The 22,013-nt window shown below is 40.1% G+C and overlaps 1 protein-coding gene across 6 annotated transcripts in view; it reads left to right on the forward strand.

Annotated features, from left to right (window-relative positions):
* The first annotated feature begins 596 nt into the window (after positions 1-596).
* Positions 597-22,013, forward strand: part of LOC118948156 (zinc finger protein 501-like) — a 47,006-nt gene continuing 25,589 nt past the window's right edge. The window contains exons 1-5 of one of the 6 annotated variants that reach the window (XM_036973119.1): positions 597-709; positions 1,680-1,918; positions 5,700-5,933; positions 13,300-13,545; positions 14,330-15,422. In XM_036973119.1, the coding sequence (XP_036829014.1) occupies positions 1,816-1,918; positions 5,700-5,933; positions 13,300-13,545; positions 14,330-15,420 (1,674 nt within the window). In that variant the 5' untranslated portion in view covers positions 597-709; positions 1,680-1,815 and the 3' untranslated portion in view covers positions 15,421-15,422. Of the gene's footprint in view, positions 710-1,241; positions 1,919-5,699; positions 5,935-13,297; positions 13,546-14,136; positions 14,304-14,329; positions 15,423-22,013 lie in introns of those variants that run through there. The other 5 variants (XM_036973120.1, XM_036973123.1, XM_036973118.1 and 2 more) reach the window with 5 other exon arrangements.

Raw genomic sequence — 22,013 nt, forward strand, 5'->3', positions numbered from 1 at the left:
TTAATGATATTTGATTAGATTTGATAGAATAAACCATATCTGTTTTTGTTTCTGTGACAATCAATTCATTTGTTATTGATTTTTGAAATTGCAATGGCTTTTGGCGAATGAATGTCTGAATATGAAACCAACTTCACCTCGGTCTGGCTACTCGTGATTTTTTTAAAATATTTTTTTACCTTTATCTCAATGACTGCCTACTAAGGAACGGTGGGTTAACTACATTGTTCAGGGACAGAACGAAAGATTAATGCTATGTAAACTCGGGGATTTGATTCAGCAACTTTCCAGCTACATAGCCCAACGCTCTAACCACTAGGCTACCTGTGATGCTAAGATGTACATAGTATGCAGTATGCAGTATGCAGTTATTGTGAATAAGCCACTGCAGTTATGAAATTGATAAAATAATGGCCATGTTTCAAGTGTGTACCGACGGAATATTTTTGGTATTTATTAGGATCCCCATTAGCCGCTGCAAAAGTATCAGAATTGTTCACTTCTCAACTTCTCAAACCCCGGCTTGAGAAGTCTGCTTCCCAAGCGTTCTCTGAAGTCTCGCGTTGTTACGTCTCTGTGATTAGAAAACTGGTAGTGGGGAAACAGGAAGTTCCGCGCAGGCGCACATCATTCTTCAGAATAAAGGATACGTCAGAATTGTGCAGTCGAGACGATAACTTCTGTGTCCGTTTCTAATATATTACTACTGGTATGTAATAGCACGTTCTAATATCGAAAGAACATGTCATAACATGCTAGGTAACAATTACGTCAAGGTATTATCACGTTTGATAAAGGTTTTATGTGCTATTTTTTTTAATGTCAAACCGCGTGAGTGAACGTGATCACCTTTTTCAAGTCACATAGTTAGATACTTTGGTAGTCTGAGTGGATGTATATAATTTCGTCAAGGTAATTTCATAAAGGATCAATCTATTTGAGATTTCCAGGTTCGTTTTACATGTCGTTTTTGGTTTTGTGTAAAATTCGGGAGATGGTAAAATGGCGGATCCCCCTCGGTCTGCATCAACGTACTTCATTCAGTTCAGGCAGTGAGGGTGCAGCAGAGAGACAATATTACGGTTACACTACTGTTTTGGAGCTAAATGTAATGATTATCAATCAGTTTTCTACATGTGTACTAATATTCAGACATTCAGCTGTTTCTGTCTGTCTATATATGTTACTATGGTGTGAACGGAAATACTATTGTTTTTTGATTTAATAATACAGGGAAGACCAGGTTATTCAGGAAAATAGTACATAGTGCTGCCTGAAACATACTGCAACCTTGTACTAAATGTTTTTTTTTAGTAATTTATGCATTTTTGTGAATTCAGGAAATCTACTATAGATTAAGTACATTTAGAGTTGTGTAGCCTAATTTAAAGTGTATGCTTTGTATAATGTGAATTAATTAATGTTTTGTTGCCAATGCTTAGCTACCAGATCTATTGAAATCAGTGCTTGACTTGGACAGGAGCTCACCAGAGCTGAGTACCAGCACCTCAAATTTCTACTGTTTGAGCTCATGTTCCTCTTATAGAATATTAGCTCAACAGTATTGTGGAGCTCCTTTACCTAAATATAAACCATATTTTTAGAGAATAAAGAAAGTCTTGACAGTTCTGGCACTAACTTTTGTGTCCGTTTCTCTTTATTAATACTGGCCAACTCAGATTAAGTCTGAGGCCGGTAACATCAACAGTGAGGACAAACCCAGTCTGCCTCTCTCCTTCCACACTGAGTTCAAACCTACAGTCACTGGGTCCTGATTGTGACAGTGGAGCCCAGTTTGCACTGCAGGATCCAGAGATGGCGTCAGTGAAGCTGGAAGACTGCAGTCAAACACTGGAGCTGAATGTCAACATTAAAGATGAAGAAGAGGAGGAGGAGATTGGGACATCTGTTTCTCATGGTAAGAGCAGGTTATATCTATCTTAAGTTGGTGTTTTTCATTCCAACTTCCCACTGTGCATGAAAAGTTGCTGTAGAACTGTTTTATTTATTTTATTTCACCTTTATTTAACCAGGTGGGCCAGTTGAGAACACCTTTATTTAACCAGGTGGGCCAGTTGAGAACACCTTTATTTAACCAGGTGGGCCAGTTGAGAACACCTTTATTTAACCAGGTGGGCCAGTTGAGAACAAGTTCTCATTTACAACTGCGACCTGGCCAAGATAAAGCAAAGCAGTGCGACAAAAACAACACAGAGTTAGTTACACATGGGATAACAAACGAAAAATCTATATGCAGTGTGTGCAAATGTAGTAAGATTAGTGAGGTAAGGCAATAAAAGCCACAGTGGCGAAATAATTACAATGTAGCATTAACACTGGAGTGATAGATGTGCAGATGATGATGTGCAAGTAGAGATACTGAGGTGCAAAAGTAAATAACAATATGGGGATGAGGTAGTTGGGTGGGCTATTTACAGATGGGCTGTGTACAGGTGCAATGATCGGTAAGCTGCTCTGACAGCTGACGCTTAAAGTTAGTGAGGGAGACAAGTCTCCAGCTTCAGTAATTTTTTGCAATTCGTTCCAGTCATTGACAGCAGAGACCTGGAAGGAGAGGCGGCCAAAAGAGGAGTTTGCTTTGGGGATGACCAGTGAAATATGCCTGCTGCACCTCATGCTACTGGTGGGTGTTGCTATGGTGACCAGTGAGCTGAGATAAGGCAGTTCTTTACCTAGCAAAAACGTATAGATGACCTGGAGCCAATGGGTTTGGTGACGAATATGAAGCAAGGGCCAGCCAACGAGAGCATACAGGTCGCAGTGGTGGGTAGTATATGGGGCTTTGGTGACAAAACGGATGGCATTGTGGTAGACTACATCCAATTTGCTGAGTACTGTTGGAGGCTATTTTGTAAATGACATCGCCGAAGTCAAGGATCGGTAGGATAGTCAGTTTTACGAGGGTATGTTTGGCAGCACGAGTGAAGGAGGCTTTGTTGTGAAATAGGAAGCCGATTCTAGATTTATTTTTGGATTGGAGATGCTTAATATGAGTCTGGAAGGAGAGTTTACAGTCTAACCAAACACCTAGGTATTTGTAGTTTGTCCACATATTCTAAGTCAGAACCATCCAGGGTAGTGATGCTAGTCGGGCGGGCGGGTACGGGCAGCGATCGGTTGATGAGCATGCATTTAGCTTTACTAGCATTTAAGAGCAGTTGGGGGCCACGGAAGGAGTGTTGTATGGCATTGAAGCTCATCTGGAGGTTTAACAGTGTCCAAAGAAGGGCCGGAGGTATACAGAATGGTGTCGTCTGCAGCAAGAGCGAGATCATTGATATATACAGAGAATTTAACCCTGTGGAACCCCCAGAGACTGCCAGATGTCCGGACAACAGGCCCTCCGATTTGATAGACTGAACTCTGTCTGAGATGTAGTTGGTGAACCAAGCGAGGCAGTCATTTGAGAAACCAAGGCTGTTGAGTCTGCCAATAAGAATGTGGTGATTGACAGAGTCAAAAGCCTTGGCCAGGTCAATGAAGACGGCTGCACAGTACTGTCTTTTATCGATGGCAGTTGTGATATTGTTTAGGACCCTGAGCGTGGCTGAGGTGCACCCATGACCATCTCGGAAACCAGATTGCATAGCGGAGAAGGTACGGTGGGGATTCGAAATGGTCGGTGATCTGTTTGTTCACTTGGCTTTTGAAGACTTTAGAAAGGCAGGGCAGGATTTCATGATAAACTGTTTTAATGAGAAGGTAGATGTTATTTCATGCTACTGAGACTTGGAGGTTTGACACCAGTATTGTCAACATTTGTTTTATTAACTGGTCTATCTGGAGTGATCAGAGAGTAGACTAAAGAAGTGAAGTAGACAAACTGCCAGTGTTTTAAAGTTCTATGAAGTGAGTCTGTGTAGTTACTAACCCTTGTGATAGTGAGAGGATGATATGAAATGAGTCTGTAGTTACTAACCCGTGTGATAGTGAGTGGAGGGTGATATAGATCATAATTTTCTTGTCTTGTGAGATACTTTTAGAATAGTTTTATTCCCCTTTTGTATTGCACAGCCTACTGATATGAATACATACAGTACCAGCCTACTGATATGAATACATACACTACCAGCCTACTGATATGAATACATACAGTACCAGCCTACTGATATGAATACGTACAGTACCAGACTACTGATATGGATACGTACAGTACCAGCCTACTGATATGGATACGTACAGTACCAGCCTACTGATATGGATACGTACAGTACCAGCCTACTGATATGGATACGTACAGTACCAGCCTACTGATATGAATACATACAGTACCAGACTACTGATATGAATACATACACTACCAGCCTACTGATATGAATACATACACTACCAGCCTACTGATATGAATACATACACTACCAGCCTACTGATATGAATACATACACTACCAGCCTACTGATATGAATACGTACAGTACCAGCCTACTGATATGGATACGTACAGTACCAGCCTACTGATATGAATACATACACTACCAGCCTACTGATATGAATACGTACAGTACCAGCCTACTGATATGAATACATACACTACCAGCCTACTGATATGAATACGTACAGTACCAGCCTACTGATATGGATACGTACAGTACCAGCCTACTGATATGAACACGTACAGTACCAGCCTACTGATATGAATACGTACAGTGTGTTCGGAAAGTATTCAGACCCCTTGATTTTTTCCCACATTTGGTTACGTTACCGCCTTATTTTAAAATTGATTAAATTAAAATGTTCCTCATCAATCTACACTCAATACCCCATAATGACATCACAATACCCCATAATGACATCACAATACCCCATAATTACAAAGCAAATGCAGGTTTTTAGAAATGTTTAAACATTTATAAAAAAAATAAAAACGGATACCTTATTTATATAAGTATTCAGACCTTTTGCTATGAGACTTAACATTGAGCTCAGGTGTATCTTGTTTCCATTGATCATCCTTGAGATGTCTCTACAACTTGATTGTTGTCAACCTGTGGTAAATTCAATTGATTGGACATGATTTGGAAAGGCACACACCTGTCTATATAAGGTCCCACATTTCACAGTGCATGTCAGAGCAAAAACCAAGTCATGAGGTGGAAGGAATTGTAGAACTCCATGAAAGGAAAAATTCACAAGGTGGTAAAATGGCCGACCCCACTCGGTCTGCGTCAACAGACTTCAGTGCAGGCAGTGTGGATGCAGCAGAGAGACAATTTTACGTTTGCACTACTGTTTTGAAGTTTAATGTAATAATTATCGGTTTACTACATGTATAATAATATTGACACATTCAGTTTGTCTTTATCTATAAACGTTACTATGGTGTGAACAGGAAATACAATAGTTTTTTGAAGTAAAACCGTGAATACAAGGTTATCAATGAAAATATCACATAGTGCTGCCTAAAACAAACTGTAACCTTGTACTAAATGGTTTGAGTCTTTTATGCATTTATCTACTACAGGTTAAGTTTTAGCTCAAAAGTATTGTGGAGCTCCTGCACCTAAATATAAACCATACCGGCACCCAAAATGAGTATCGACAACTATTTCAGTCCAAGTCAAGCACTGAATTAGATAATTGACCAATATATATATATATATATATTTAAGAAAGACCTTGCCAAAACTGTCAAGAAAATAACTTTTGGGTCTGTTTCTCTTGTACTATTTGCCGACTCAGGTATGAGGCCGGGAACATCGACAGTGAGGACAAACCCAGCCTGCCTCTCTCCTTCCACATTGAGTCCAAACCTACAGTCACTGGGTCCTGATTGTGACAGTGGAGCCCAGTTTACACTGCAGGATCCAGAGATGGCATCAGTGAAGCTGGAAGACTGCAATCAAACACTGGAGCTGAATGTCAACATTAAAGATGAAGAAGAGGAGGAGAAGAATGGGACATCTGTTAGTCATGGTAAGAGCTGGTTCTGTCTAATTTTGTTGTTCGTTACAACTTCTCCGCTGTGCATGAAAAGTTGCAGTATAACTGTTTCAATGAGAACGTATATATTATTTCATGTTACTGACACTTGCATGGTTTGACACCAGTATTGCCAGCATTTGTTTTATTCACTGGGCGATCTGGAGTGTTCAGAGAGTAGACTGAAGAAGTGTAGTAAAACTGACAGTGTTTTTAAATTCTATGAAATTAGTTTGTGTCGTTTCTAACCCTTTTGTGATAGTGAGTGGAGGATGATATGGCTGAGATAGTTTTAGATTAGTTTTATTCCCCTTTTGTATTGCGCAGCCTACTGATATGAATTACGTACAGGTAGCCTAGTGGTTGGAGAGATGGGCCAGTAATCGAAAGGTTGCTGGATCAAATCCCTGAGCTGACAAGGTAAAAATAAACTCGGCAAAAAAAGAAACGTCCTCTTACTGTCAACTGTGTTTATTTTCAGCAAACTTCATGTGTAAATATTTGTATGTAAAATAACAAGATTCAACAACAGACATAAACTGAACAAGTTCCTTGGACATGTGACTAACATAATAGAATAATGTGTCCCTGAACAAAGGGGGGGGTCAAAATAAAAAAAAACAGTCAGTATCTGGTGTGGCCACCAGCTGCATTAAGTACCGCAGTGCATCTCCTCATGGACTGCACCATATTTGCCAGTTCTTGCTGTGAGATGTTACCCTGCTCTTCCACCAAGGCACCTGCAAGATCCCGGACATTTCCTGGGGGAATGGTCCTATCCCTCACACTCCGATCCTACAGGTCCCAGACCTGCTCAATGGGATTGAGATCCGGGCTCTTCGCTGGCCATGGCAAAACACTGACATTCCTGTCTAGCAGGTGTGATGTTCGGATGTATCGATCCTGTTCGGGTGTTGTGGTTGTGGTCTATTCCAAAGGCCAAAATCAACATCCTCGCGAATTCTATGCAAAGGAGATTTGTGCCGGAGGAGGCAGCGGCAGCTACCAATTTCTCCAGTGCTTAATGTGTAAATTGGGAGGTGCTGGAACCAAAACTGAGCCCGAGAGTGTTGACCTGCGGGTGTCCGAGGTACCAGAACACATTAAATAAAATACCTTTATAATAAAGCATTATCATGGCTTTAGTGTACTGGCATATTATAATTGTTTTATTTTATTTAACTAGGCAAGTCAGTTAAGAACCAATTCTTATTTACAGTGACTGCCTACCTGTACCAAACCCATGGAGATTCTTGGGAATATGGTCACCATAATTTGCAAATAAATAAATAAAAAAATCCTACAATGATTTTCTGGATTTCTTTTCTTCTCATTTTGTCTGTCATAGTTGAAGTGTACCTATGATGAAAATTACAGGCCTCATATTTTTAAGTGGGAGAACTTGCACAATTGGTGGCTGACTAAATACTTTTTCCCCCCACTGTATAAGAATTCAGCCAAATCGGTGTCCAAAAATACCGATTTCCGATTGTTATGAAAACTTGAAATCGGCCATTCCGATTAATCGGTAGACCTCAGCTTCACGTGGGATCTGAAGTAATTGACAAAATCCAACTTGAATGTGTACACCGCTTCGGACAGAGAGGCCAAAGGTATGAACGCCCAATCGTTGCCAAATTTGCTTCATTTAAAGATAAAATAATGGTTAAAAGACTTGCTGGGACCAAAATTGGCATGAATGATCAGTTTCCGAAGGAAATTGCAGAACGGCGCAAAGTTCTGTATCCAATTTTCAAAGAAAATAGATGAAAAGGGAAACGAGTAGCTCTCCGCGTTGATAAACTATATATTGATAACCAGTTGTTCAGAGACAAAGACTACTCCATGGTTATTTAAATAATTACAAAGTTCTCGTAGATGAGGAAAATAATGAAACACAATTCTAGCCCGGTTATGGATTGTAACAATACAATAAAAGCTTTTGTATATATCTTCGCCTGTAACTAATTGGAACACACAAGCACTAATTCAGCATGGTGAAGATAAAAACCAAGTAAACAGAAGGCACAGTGTGGATGGTGTGGGTGTGTTTATTATTTTAATTGTATTGTTTTGTTTGGGAAAGTTGAGTGAGTAATGGAATGGTTGCATATCCCAGAACCAATGTATTGCTGTGGGCCAGGGTATGAGCAAAATCAAATCAAATTTATTTATATAGCCCTTCGTACATCAGCTGATATCTCAAAGTGCTGTACAGAAACCCAGCCTAAAACCCCAAACAGCAAGCAATGCAGGTGTAGAAGCACGGTGGCTAGGAAAAACTCCCTAGAAAGGCCAAAACCTAGGAAGAAACCTAGAGAGGAACCAGGCTATGTGGGGTAGGCTATGTGGGGTGGCCAGTCCTCTTCTGGCTGTGCCGGGTGGAGATTATAACAGAACATGGCCAAGATGTTCAAATGTTCATAAATGACCAGCATGGTCGAATAATAATAATAAGGCAGAACAGTTGAAACTGGAGCAGCAGCACAGTCAGGTGGACTGGGGACAGCAAGGATACATCATGTCAGGTAGTCCTGGGGCATGGTCCTAGGGCTCAGGTCCTCCGAGAGAGAGAAAGAAAGAGAGAATTAGAGAGAGCATATGTGGGGTGGCCAGTCCTCTTCTGGCTGTGCTGGGTGGAGATTATAACAGAACATGGCCAAGATGTTCAAATGTTCATAAATGACCAGCATGGTCGAATAATAATAAGCAGGCTTTCAATGTTGTTCAGATGATATACTTTTATAATGAATTATACTTCTTATTTATTTATTGTCCTATCATGGTGGAACAGTTTTAAAATAACTTATACATTTGATTTATTTATTGTCCTATCATGGGGAACTACATTTTTAAAATAAATGATATCTAATTATTTATTTAGAATCCTAATTTAATGGTACGGTCCACAACCCTATACCCTAGACACCCACCTGAATGACCCAGATACTAAGGAGAAGTCCCTAACTGTTTTATGGGCCTGCTGTAAGAGGTCTGTATGCAGCCAAAATGCGGTCAGAGATCTAGATCAGCACTGCCCCCTCAAGATTCTGAGCCTGCCTTGCAGGGTTGGTCCCTAAAGGGAGAGCATGCTACACAAGGAAATTCTCAAAGCTGCTAATGAGAACCTTGACGAGCTTGTATCTAGCCGGTGGGGATTCCGGTGGGGTGCCCCCACCCAGGCAGTGGCAGTGCTGGCAACACTAGCTGCAGTAACCCATGGGGAGGGGGTCACACTCTGACATTCAGAGAGGGGGTATATTGTGACCCTGGTGGCGCAAAATCAAAGTCAGACTGCATGGAGATGCTTGGGAATATGTCAATACGGGTGACTGTATTGTGGGTGTTTCAGGGAAAAGGTGTACATTTGACCTCCATCATCTAGGATGTGACAATGGTTCATAAAATCGCTCAATTTCTGCCCATTTTTTTGCGCGGTCTTGCAGGCCTTCTCATACAGCTGCAACTGTAAGTGCATTTGTAAATCAAGACCTATCTTGAGTTGGGCTCTGGGATGGTGCAGCTGTTGGGAATGTGAGTTTATGGTTGTGTGGGGGGAAAGGGTTGAGTGTGTGTGTGGGTGTATGTGTGTATCCCACAAATGTTGCGAAGGAGTAAAAGATGTTAGGGACGATAGAGGATGATCCAGAGCTATATATAATACAAATCGGGGTGAGGGCGATGGAAAGGCATTTGGCAGTTGATCTACTTCAACTCGGTAAATGGCACTGTGTGCTCTTTTCGAAGGATGGATCCCAATCTGTTCAGGGCTATGGGATACGGGGGGTCGGGGGTGGTCTGCCGGGCATTGGGATGAGGGCTTTTAGCGGGTGTAATAGTAGGGACCAATTGGAGGTTTACCTAGTAGAAATGCAAATATCATGGTACAGCTATATAGACACACCCATCATCATGTTACTTTTTAATGGTACGTTTATAAACATATATTTTGATAAATAGAATTGAAAGTTGTCTCATTATGGTAGGTGGTGAAATACAGTGCCTTGCGAAAGTATTCGGCCCCCTTGAACTTTGCGACCTTTTGCCACATTTCAGGCTTCAAACATAAAGATATAAAACTGTAATTGAATAATTTTGCACGCCCAATTTTTCAGTTTTTGATTTGTTAAAAAAGTTTGAAATATCCAATAAATGTCGTTCCACTTCATGATTGTGTCCCACTTGTTGTTGATTCTTCACAAAAAAATACAGTTTTATATCTTTATGTTTGAATTTTAATACGGTCTTCAATACCTCTATGGACCGGAAAGGAAATCACACTACAAACTATCACCCTCAGGCACTTAAGGAATTAGTGGATATATGGAGACTTAAATACCCTGACCTAGTGAGATATACATGGGGCAGGCTTAATCAAGCTAGTCGTCTTGACTACTTTCTTATGCCATTCTCTCTGGCACCAAAAGTTTAAAAAGTGTTGATAGGGGACAGAATGCGGTCGGATCATCACATTATTGGTGTATATATATATATATATATATTTATTTATCTTACAGAATTTCCACGTGGGCGAGGATATTGGAAATTTAATCAAAGCCTACTAGATGATAAATTGTTTAGAACTAGGACAGGAGAATTTATAACTGACTTTTTCAGACATAACATGGGTACAGCAGATCCCCTTATTGTATGGGACACTTAAGTGTGCCTTTAGAGGCCATGCAATTCAGTACTCCTCTATAAAACAAAGCGATTTAGATCAAGTCTATATTCACAAAGGAAATAGAAGGACTAACAGTACAGTTAGACAGCAATATAAACGGTACCATAGAGGCACAGAAAAAGTTAGAGGAAAAACAAAAAGAAATGGAGGAACTTATTCAAGAAAGATCCAGTGTAATATATTATAAAAATAAAGCGAACTGGATGGAATATGGGGGAAAATGCACCAAATTCTATTTCAATCTTCAATATAGAAATGCTACCAAAAAAAAGTATTAAAACTTGTTACAAATGACGGAGTCACGCATGATTCACCAAATTATATTTTGAAAGAGGAAGTAAAGTACTTTAAGAATATGTTTTCGTTTCAGGCTCCTCCATCTCCACTAACTGAAACTAATTGTATGGATTTTTTTCCTAATAATAATGTTAAAATTAACATCTGTAGAGAAAGACTCATATGAAGGCCAAATTACAGAGGAGGAACTGCTTGATGAAATTGGGGCCTTTAAGGATGGGAAAACTCCAGGGCTGGATGGCATACCAGTGGAAGTATACACATCTTTTTTTATATACTCAAAGGACCATTATTAGCATGTTTTAACCACTCCTATATAAATGGTAGATTATCAGACACACAACAAGAAGGTCTGATATCATTATTACTGAAACAGGACCAAAGTGGTGTATATATATATATATATATATATATAAGATCCAGTCCATTTAAAAAATTGGAGACCTCTTACACTTCAGTGTTGTGATGCAAAAATTCTAGCAAAATGCTTGGCGCATAGAATTAAAGTATTGTCAGCTATTATTCATAGTAATCAGACAGGTTTTTTTACATGGACGATACATTGGAGATAATATTAGACAAGTACTGGAAACAATAGAACACTATGAAATATCAGGGACACCAGGCCTGGTTTTCATAGCTGATTTTGAGAAGGCTTTTAATGAAGTACGACTGGAGTTTGTATAAATGCCTAGAATATTTCAGTTTTGGGAAATCTCTTTATAAAATGGGTTAAAGTTATGTATAGTAACCCTAAGTGTAAAATAGTAAATAATGTCTACATCTCAAACTTTTAAACTATTTAGAGGAATAAAACAAGGTTGTCCACTATCGGCATATCTATTTATTATTGCCATGGAAATGTTAGCTGTTAAGATTAGATCAAACAATAATATTTAGGGATTACAAAATCCGTGGCTTAAAAACTAAGGTGTCATTGTATGCTGATGATTTATGTTTTCTTTTAAAACCACAATTAGTCTCTCCACGGCCTCATAGAGGATCTAGATACTTTTGCTATTCTCTCTGGATTAAAACCAAATTATGATAATATTACGTATTGGGTCACTAAAAAAATGCAAATTTTAAAATGACCATGTAGTTTACCAATAAAATGGTCTGACGGAGATGTGGACATACTCGGTATACAAATTTGGTTAGCAAGCGGCGATGATCCAGATGAAAATGTTCATCGTTTGCTGGTAGGAATCCGGAGGATATGGAGAGAAAAATAGGTCCGGTTTGCTCTGGTTTGAAATGCGTTGTAAGAACTGGTGAGAGCTGTCCGAGCTAAAGGTTAGCTGATGACCGCTAGCAGTGGTTAGCTGACTGATAGCCGCTAGCAGTGGTTAGCTGACTGATAGCTGGTAGCTTGTTAGCTTCAGTTGAGAGATTCCAGTTCTGAGGTAAATAGAAATACTTTAGGAATAAAACAGATCCACACCACATTGGGTGAGGCGGGTTGAAGGAGAGTATTTGAAGTTGAGGTTTAGGAAAAATATAAAAAAGAATGCGAAGAAAAATATATACATGGGACAAGACAAAGACGACTGACTGCTACGCCTTCTTGGAACTGAGTGGATGTACATAATTTTCTCAAGGTAATTTAATAATCAAATCAATTTATTTGAGATTTCTGAGTTCGTTTTACATGCTATTGGTTTTGTGTAAAATTCACGAGCTGGGAAAATGGCGGCGCCCACTCTGTCTGCGTCAAAGAGAGACAATTTCATGGTCGCACTACTGTTTTGAAGCTGAATGTAATGATGATCAGTCCTACATGTGTACTAATATTCAGACACATTCCGTTTCTTTGTCTATAAATGTTACTATGGTGTGAACGGGAAATACAATTGTTTTTTGATTTAAATAATATAGAGAAGACAAGGTTATTCAGGAAAATAGTACATAGTGCTGCCTAAAACATACTGCAACCTTGTACTAAATGGTTTTTGAGTCGTTTATTAATTTATGTAAAGCCAAGAAATCTACTATAGGTTAAGTTTAGTTACGTTGTGTAGCGTGTACTTTGTCTAATTTGAATTAATTCTTGTTTTGTTGTCAATGCTTACCTACCTGATCTATTGAAATGAGATGGACAGGAGCTCACTGGAGATGAGTACCAGCACCTCAATGTTCTACTGCTTCAGCTCATGTTCCTCTTCTAGAATATTACCTCAACAGTATTGTGGAGCTCCGGCATCTAAATATAAACAGTACCCCGCCACCTAAAATGAGTATCAAACTATTTCAGTCCAAGTCAAGTCCTGAATTAGATAATTGCACAAGAAAAAATATAATATATTTTAATAGAGAATAAAGAAAGTGCCAGAAATGTCAAGACAATAACTTTTTGTCTGTTTCTCATTGTTACTACAGGACTAGAATTAAGTCTGAGGCCGGTAACATCAACAGTGACGACAAACTCAGCCTGCCTCTCTCCTTCCACACTGAGTCCAAACCTACAGTCACTGGGTCCTGATTGTGACAGTGGAGCCCAGTTTGCACTGCAGGATCCAGAGATGGCATCAGTGAAGCTGGAAGACTGCAGTCAAACACAGGAGCTGAATGTCAACATTAAAGATGAAGAAGTGGAGGAGAAGATTGGGAAATCTGTTTCTCATGGTAAGAGCAGGTTCTATCTAACTATGTTGTTCGTTCCAACTTCCCACTGTGTATGAAAAGTTGCAGTAGAACTGTTTCATGATAAACTGTTTATCATGCTACTCCTACTTGCATGGTGTGACACCAGTATTGCCAGCATTTGTTTTATTCACTGGGATATCTGGAGTGCTCAAAGAGTAGTACACCTAAGTGGTGAAGTGGACAATCTGCCAGTGTTTTAAAGTTCTATGAAATGAGTCTTTAAAAAAAACACACAAAAAAAAACATGTTTTACCTTTATTTATGTAGGCAAGTCAGTTAAGAACAAATGATTAGTTACATTGACGGCCTACCCCCGGCCAAACCCGGACAACACTAGGCCAATTGTGAGCCACCCTATAGGACTCCCAATCATGGCCAGATGTGATACAGCCTGGTTACTAACCCTTTGATAGTGAGGGGAGGATGATATGGCTTTTACCCACTTTTAGAATAGTTCTGTTCCCTTTTCTATTGTGCAGTCTACTGATATAAATATGTATGTCTCCCGGTACAGCCAGAAGAGTACTGGCCCCACATTTGAGCCTGGTTCCTCTCTATGTTTCTTCCTAGGTTCCTGCTTGCTGGCAAGTTTTTCGTGGCCACTTTGTTTCTACATCTACGTTGCTTGCTCTTTGGGGATTGAGCCTGGGTTTCTGTAAAGCACTTTGTGACAACTTTTGATGTAATAAGGGCTACATAAAATACATGTGATTGACATGTATATCACATCAACTGACTGGTTCTTCTGATGTTGTTCACACAGGAGACAATGTTGAGACATTCTCTACATCTAGAGAGCAACAGCAGGAAGATCACAGAGCTAAGAGGTCTCACCCCTGCCCACATTGTGAGGAGATTTTCCCATTTCTATCAAAGCTAAAAGTACACCTAAAAATACACACAGGAGAGAATCGGTATTCCTATACTGACGGTGGGAAGAATTTCACAACATCCAAGGCTCTGACAGTTCATCAGAGAGTGCACACAGGAGAGAAGCTGTTCTCCTGCTCTGACTGTGTAAAATGCTTCACAACATCAACTAGGCTAAAAGTTCATCAAAGAACACACACAGGAGAGAAGCCTTACATCTGCTCTGACTGTAAGGCGAGTTTCTCTCTACTGCGCAACTTAAAACGACATGAACGTATACACACAGGAGAGAAGCTTTATTCCTGCTCTGACTGTGCGGCGAGGTTCTCTCTACTGTGCAACTTAAAACGACATGAATGTATACACACAGGAGAGAAGCCTTACTCCTGCTCTGACTGTGGAAAGAGTTTCTCTCTACTGGGCCACTTAAAAAGACACCAACATATACATACGGGAGAGAAGCCTTACTCCTGCTCTGACTGTGGAAAGAGTTTCTCTCGACTGGGCCACTTAAAAACACATAAACATATACATACAGGAGAGAAGCCTTACTCCTGCTCTGACTGTGTAAAATGCTTCACAACATCAACTGAGCTAAAAGTCCATAAAAGAACACACACAGGAGAGAAGCCTTACTCTTGCTCTGATTGTGTAAAATGCTTCACAACATCAACTAGGCTAAAAGTTCATCAGAGAACACACACAGGAGAGAAGCCTTACATCTGTTCTGACTGTGCGGCGAGTTTCTCTGTACTGTGCCACTTAAAACGGCATGAAAGTATACACACAGGAGAGAAGCCTTACTCCTGCTCTGACTGTGGGGCGAGTTTCTCTCTACTGTGCAACTTAAAACGACATCAACGTTTACACACAGGAGAGAAGCCTTATCACTGCACTGACTGTGAGAAGAGATTCTACAGATTGGGCCATTTAAAAAGACACCAATGTATACATAAAGGAGAGAAGTTTTCTCAGACCAGCTAAGATTAGACACTCCACTTAATTCTCATGTCATTAAATAATTGGCAGCGTTGAATTTAATCAAATGAAGAAAGCGTAGAACACTCAATTGTTATCCTGTTGTTTCTCACTGTGAGAGAACTGTACAGAGGGAATGGAGCATTATAGAATGTTAGCCTGTCTTTACTGATCAGTGTACACCTTGACAGTTTTGGTGAGTGTTGTTAGCATCTACTGTAAAGATATTGAGATGACCTTGGATTTGCCCTTAAGGTTGAATATCCTTTGTGAGGCTTCTCACAGTGGAGTCTGAGGGTTAACTGAGTGGTACTGCTTCACTCTGCAGTTTTCTGTGGGATTGAGCTAGTAGACACAACATGCACTGAGTGTATAGAACATTAACGACACCTGTTCTTTCCTTGACATAGACTGACCAGGTGAACCCAGGTGAAAGCTATGATCCTTAATGAACCTAACTGTCATACTTGAGTAAAAGTAATGATACCTTAATATAAAATGACTCAAGTGAAAGTGAGTCACCCATTAAAATACTACTTGAGTAAAAGTATTTGGTTGTAAAGATACTTAAGTATCAAAAGTTAAAGTAGTAATCATTTCAAATTCCTTCAATTAAGCAAACCAGGGGGCACATTTGTCTTTAAAAAAATATATATAGTACGGATAGCCAGGGAGCTCAATCCAACACTCAGACATCATTTACAAACGAAGCATTTGTGTTTAGTGAGTCTGCCAGATCAGAGGCAGTAGGGATGACCAGGGATGTTATCTTGATAAGTGTGTGAACTGGACCATTTTCTGTCCTGCTAATCATAAACAATGTAACAAGTACTTTTGGGGGTCAGGGAAAATGTATGGAGTAAAAAGTACATATTTTCTTTAGGAATGTATTGAAATAAAAGTTGTCAACAATATAAATAGTATATATAAATAGTAGTACAGATACGCCCCAAAAACGTCTAAATTAGTTATTTAAAGAAATTATTCTAAAAAAAAGGGGTAAAATTAAAAACAAAAAATATATATATAAATAGTAAAGTACAGATGAACTAGGTCTTCAAATAATTTATTCTTTAGTACTTTACACCACTGCATGCATCCCTGCCGTGTGTCAGCATTGGAGGCTGGTGGTGTGATGGTTGGGGTGTGTTTTCAGGGCACACATTGGGCCCTTTGATAAAAGCTGAGCAATGTTTGAATGCCACAGGATATCTAAAGAATCCTTACCAATCAGGTGCCTCCCTTCATGGCAGCAGTGTATACTTGATTCATTATTGTAGTCATTGATGAATGTATTTGAATAACTGTATTGAAGTTAATTGATCTGGTGGCAGGTAGCCAGCGGTTAAGAGTGTTGGGCCAGTAACTGAAAGGTTGCTGGTTTGAAACCCGAGCCGACTAGGTGTAAAAATCTGTCATTGTGCCCTTGAGCAAGCCAATTAACCCTTATTTGTCCTGTACCCTTATTTGTCCTGTAAATCTCTCTGGATAAGAGCATCTGCTAACTGACAAGAATGTAATGAAAAATTATGTTTTTTACATTTTTTTTCTCTCTTGTGTATAATTAAATGAAATAAACTGTTTGAAGTGAAATACTGTATATACAATACACAACATTACCACTGTGTTTACCCTGGCCAGAGGGACAGGACCATAGTAAACTAGACTATGTAGCAGCTGTTGTTAGTAGCCTACAGTTTCCATGCAATACAACATGTCAGATCACTAATGATTAGGTGTATAGGCTGCTACATTTCTGCTTATGTCTTTTGGGAGTGATGTGTTATCAGGCTAAGTAACTACTAGGTACATTATTTACCCATTTCAATATTATACCAACCAACCCTATGCTTGGTGTGACTGTTATGGACAGAGCAGACCATCTGATATGCCCTTAAATATTGTAATATGCAACCTGGAATTAACATGTAAGAGGACCAGTGCTTCTACAGTGAATCACATCTGTGCTGTTTGAGAGAGATGTTGTTAGACTACATTGTATCGTTGTTTCCTCTTCTGAGGGCACTGGTGGGGAACGGTATCATTTCAATTCACAGGACCTTCAGTCCTTCAAGTTTAGCACTATATCCACACATTAGAATTATCTGAATTATGATGATGGTGAAGGGGAAGATTGAATTGACTATACACAACAGGGGTTGGTAACTAGGTTTGGCCTCCAGTCAATTTGTTGCTGGGCTTGTAGCTAGTCTGCGGGCCAGAACATAATTAGCCGATTAAAAAAAAGCCTATAGCTGCCCAATTCATAGTCCTACACAGTGTAGGCTACACTACACATTTAACACGTGGTTAGTGGGATAAACAATTCAATGACCATAACATAATGTCCATCTGATTACAGTGGTGAAATCACCTATGTCTAAATTTATAGTCAACCTGTTCTATTAAAATATATGGTTGGTTTTACAAATACAGGCATGTTAAATGTTTTGGAAAATTAAATCTCTTAACTGTTTTTTTTCTCTGAATATCTTCTTCACCCGATCTGGAAACAAGATCTAATAGTGGCTGAGACCAAACTATTTAACAATTAAAGATTTTTATTGGTTATTTTAGTTGAAAAGGAAATGACAGAAATTATGCCTACGGTGTTTTATATAACATTTCACATTCAAAAACGTATTTTTAACTATTTGGAAGTTTCCTTAATTATATGTATTCATTATTGTCGTGTCTAAATGTCCATATTTGCCTTGATGATACTCAGAAACATGTATTTACCACATCAACATCTTAATATTTTACATTACGTTAGAAATTATTTAAGAACAAGTATAAAAGGTTCACATATGGGAAAAGTCATTTATATCAGTTGTAATTTAATACACTTTTGGCACAACAATATGTACCGTGATGGTAATGACTTAGCGTTGTGGTAATGACAGAGTGTGGTGGAAATGACATTTCATAGAAAACAACTGATGAAAAATACCATGAAACATTTTAATGTCACAGTAGTACATGTTTAATTTGATTGAAGATATAGAACAGACCATTTGTTCCAATTCATCCCAAAGGTGTTCGATGGGGTAAAGGTCAGGGCAATGTGCGGGCCAGTCAAGTTCTTCCACACCGATCTCAACAAACCACTTCTGTATGGACCTTGCGTTCTTGAAAACGTGATTGCAGTGTACTAATGAACAAAATACTACAATAAAGTTGTTTTTTTTGTGAAACATCCCTTTCATAGAGCCTACCACTCCATTAAAGGAGTAGTTCACTATTTTACAACTTGGAAGTCCTGTATGTAAGATCAAATCAAATGTATTTATAAAGCCCTTCTTACATCAGCTGATGCCACAAAGTGTTGTACAGAAACTCAGCCTAAAACCCCATACAGCAAGCAATGCAGATGTAGAAGTACGGTGGCTAGGAAAAACTCCCTAGAAAGGCCAAAACCTAGGAAGACACCTAGAGAGGAACCAGGCTATGAGGGGTAGCCAGTCCTCTTCTGGCTGTGCCGGGTGGAGATTATAACAGAACATGGCCAAGATGTTCGAATGTTCATAAATGACCAGCATGGTCAAATAATAATAATCACAGGAGTTGTCGAGGGTGCGACAGGTCAGCACCTCAGGAGTAAATGTCAGAAGGCTTTTCATAGCCGATCATTGAGAGTATCTCTACCACTCCTGCTGTCTCTAGAGAGTTGAAAACTGCAGGTCTGGGACAGGTAGCACGTCTGGTGAACAGGTCAGGGTTCCAAAGGTGCAGACAGAACAGTTGAAACTGGAGCAGCAGCACGGCCAGGTGGATTGGGGACAGCAAGGAGTCATCATGCCAGGTAGTCCTGAGACATGGTCCTATGGCTCAGGTCTTCTGAGAGAGAGAAAGAAAGAAAGAGAGCATACTTAAATTCACGCAGGACACCGGATAGGACAGGAGAAATACTCCAGATATAACAGACTGACCCTAGCCGCCCGACACAAACTACTGCAGCATAAATACTGGAGGCTGAAACAGAAGGGGTCAGGAGACACTGTGGCCCCATCCGATGATACCCCCGGACAGGGCCAGACAGGAAGGATATAACCCCACCCACTTTGCCAAAGCACAGCCCCCACACCACTAGAGGGATATATTCAACCACCAACTTACCATCCTGAGACGAGGCAGAGTATAGCCCACAAACATCTCCGCCACAGCACAACCCAAGGGGGGGCGCCAACCCAGACAGGAAGACCACGTCAGTGACTCAACCCACTCAAGTGACATACCCCTCCTAGGGACGGCATGGAAGAGCACCAGTAAGCCAGTGACTCAGCCCCTGTAATAGGGTTAGAGGCAGAGAATCCCAGTGGAGAGAGGGGAACCGGCCAGGCAGAGACAGCAAGGGCGGTTCATTGCTCCAGTGCCTTTCAGTTCACCTTCACACTCCTGGGCCAGACTACACTCAATCATAAGACCTACTGAGGAGATGCGTCTTCAATAAAGACTTAAAGGTTTAAAGGTTGAGACCGAGTCTGCATCTCTCACATGGGTAGGCAGACCATTCCATAAAAATGGAGCTCTATGGGAGAAAGCCCTGCCTCCAGCTGTTTGCTTAGAAATTCTAGGGACAATTAGGAGGCCTGCGTCTTGCGTCTTGTGACCCAAGGTATGTACGACAGGACCAAGTCTGAAAGATAGCATTACATGGGCTTGCGCCTACCTTTGTAGGTTAGCAGTAAAACCTTGAAATCAGCCCTTGCCTTAACAACAGGAAGTCAGTGTAGGGAGGCTAGCACTGGAGTAATATGATATTTTTTTGTTTGTTCCAGTCAGGATTCTAGCAGCCGTATTTAGCACTAACTGAAATGTATTTAGTGCTTTATCCGGGTAGCCGGAAAGTAGAGCATTGCAGTAGTCTAACCTAGAAGTGGCAAAAGCATGGATTAATTTTTCTGCATCATTTTTGGACAGAACATTTCTGATTTTTGCAATGTTACGTAGATGGAAAAAAGCTGTAATTGAAACAGTTTTGATATGTTCGTCAAAAGAGAGATCAGGGTCCAGAGTAACGCCGAGGTCCTTCACAGTTTTATTTGAGACGACTGTACAACCATCAACATTAATTGTCAGATTCAGCAGAAGATCTCTTTGTTTCTTGGGACCTAGCACAAGCATCTCTGTTTTGTCCGAGTTTAAAAGTAGAAAGTTTGCAGCCATCCACTTCCTTATGTCTGAAACACAGGCTTCCAGCGAGGGAAATTTTGGGGCTTCACCATGTGTCATCAAAATGTACAGCCAGCCGCGTGTCATCCGCATAGCAGTGAAAGTTAACATTATGTTTTCGAATGACATCCCCAAGAGGTAAAATATATAGTGAAAACAATAGTGGTCCTAAAACGGAACCTTTAGGAACACCGAAATTTACTGTTACTGAGGACAAACCATCCACAGAGACAAACTGATATCTTTCCGACAGATGAGATCTAAACCAGGCCAGAACTTGTCCGTGTAGACCAATTTGGGTTTCCAATCTCTCCAAAAGAATGTGGTGATTGATGGTATCAAAGGCAGCAAGCACTAAGGTCTAGGAGCACAAGGACAGATGCAGAGCCTCGGACTGACGCCATTAAAATGTAATTTACCACTTTCACAAGTGCAGTCTCAGTGCTATGATGGGGTCTAAAACCAGACTGAAGCATTTCAGCTTTTTCATTTTTTTTTGAGAGGAATGGGAGATTCGAAAAAGGCCGATAGTTTTTTATATTTTCTGGGTCAAGGTTTGGCTTTTTCAAGAGAGGCTTTATTACTGCCACTTTTAGTGAGTTTGGTACACATCCGGCGGATAGAGAGCCGTTTATTATGTTCAACATAGGAGGGCCAAGCACAGGAAGCAGCTCTTTCAGTAGTTTAGTTGGAATAGGGTCCAGTATGCAGCTTGAAGGTTTAGAGGCCATGCTTATTTTCATCATTGTGTCAAGAGATATAGTACTAAAACACTTGAGTGTCTCCCTTGATCCTAGGTCCTGGCAGAGTTGTGCAGACTCGGGACAGCTGAGCTTTGGAGGAATATGCAGATTTAAAGAGGAGTCCGTAATTTGCTTTCTAATGATCATGATCTTTTCCTCAAAGAAGTTCATGAATTTATTACTGCTGAAGTGAAAGCCATCCTCACTTGGGGAATGCTGCTTTTTAGTTAGCTTTGCAACAGTATCAAAAATAAATGTTGTATTGTTCTTATTTTCCTCAATTAAGTTGGAAAAATAGGATGATCGAGCAGCACGATACTGCACGGTACTGTCTTTCCAAGCTAGTTGGAAGACTTCCAGTTTGGTGTGGCACCATTTCCATTCCAATTTTCTGGAAGCTTGCTTCAGAGCTCGGGTATTTTCTGTATACCAGGGAGCTAGTTTCTTATGACAAATAATTTTAGTTTTTAGGGGTGCGACTGCATCTAGGGTAAGGTTAAATTGAGGTTCTCAGTTAGGTGGTTAACTGATGTATTTCCTCTGGCGTCCTTGGGTAGACAGAGGGAGTCTGAAAGGACATCAAGGAATCTTTGGGTTGTCTGAGAATTTATAGCACGACTTTTGATGATTCTTGGTTAGAGTCTGAGCAGATTATTTGTTGCGATTGCAAACGTAATAAAA

This window comes from Oncorhynchus mykiss, unplaced genomic scaffold (genome assembly GCF_013265735.2).
Source record: "Oncorhynchus mykiss isolate Arlee unplaced genomic scaffold, USDA_OmykA_1.1 un_scaffold_222, whole genome shotgun sequence".
NCBI classification, from domain to species: Eukaryota; Metazoa; Chordata; class Actinopteri; order Salmoniformes; family Salmonidae; genus Oncorhynchus; species Oncorhynchus mykiss.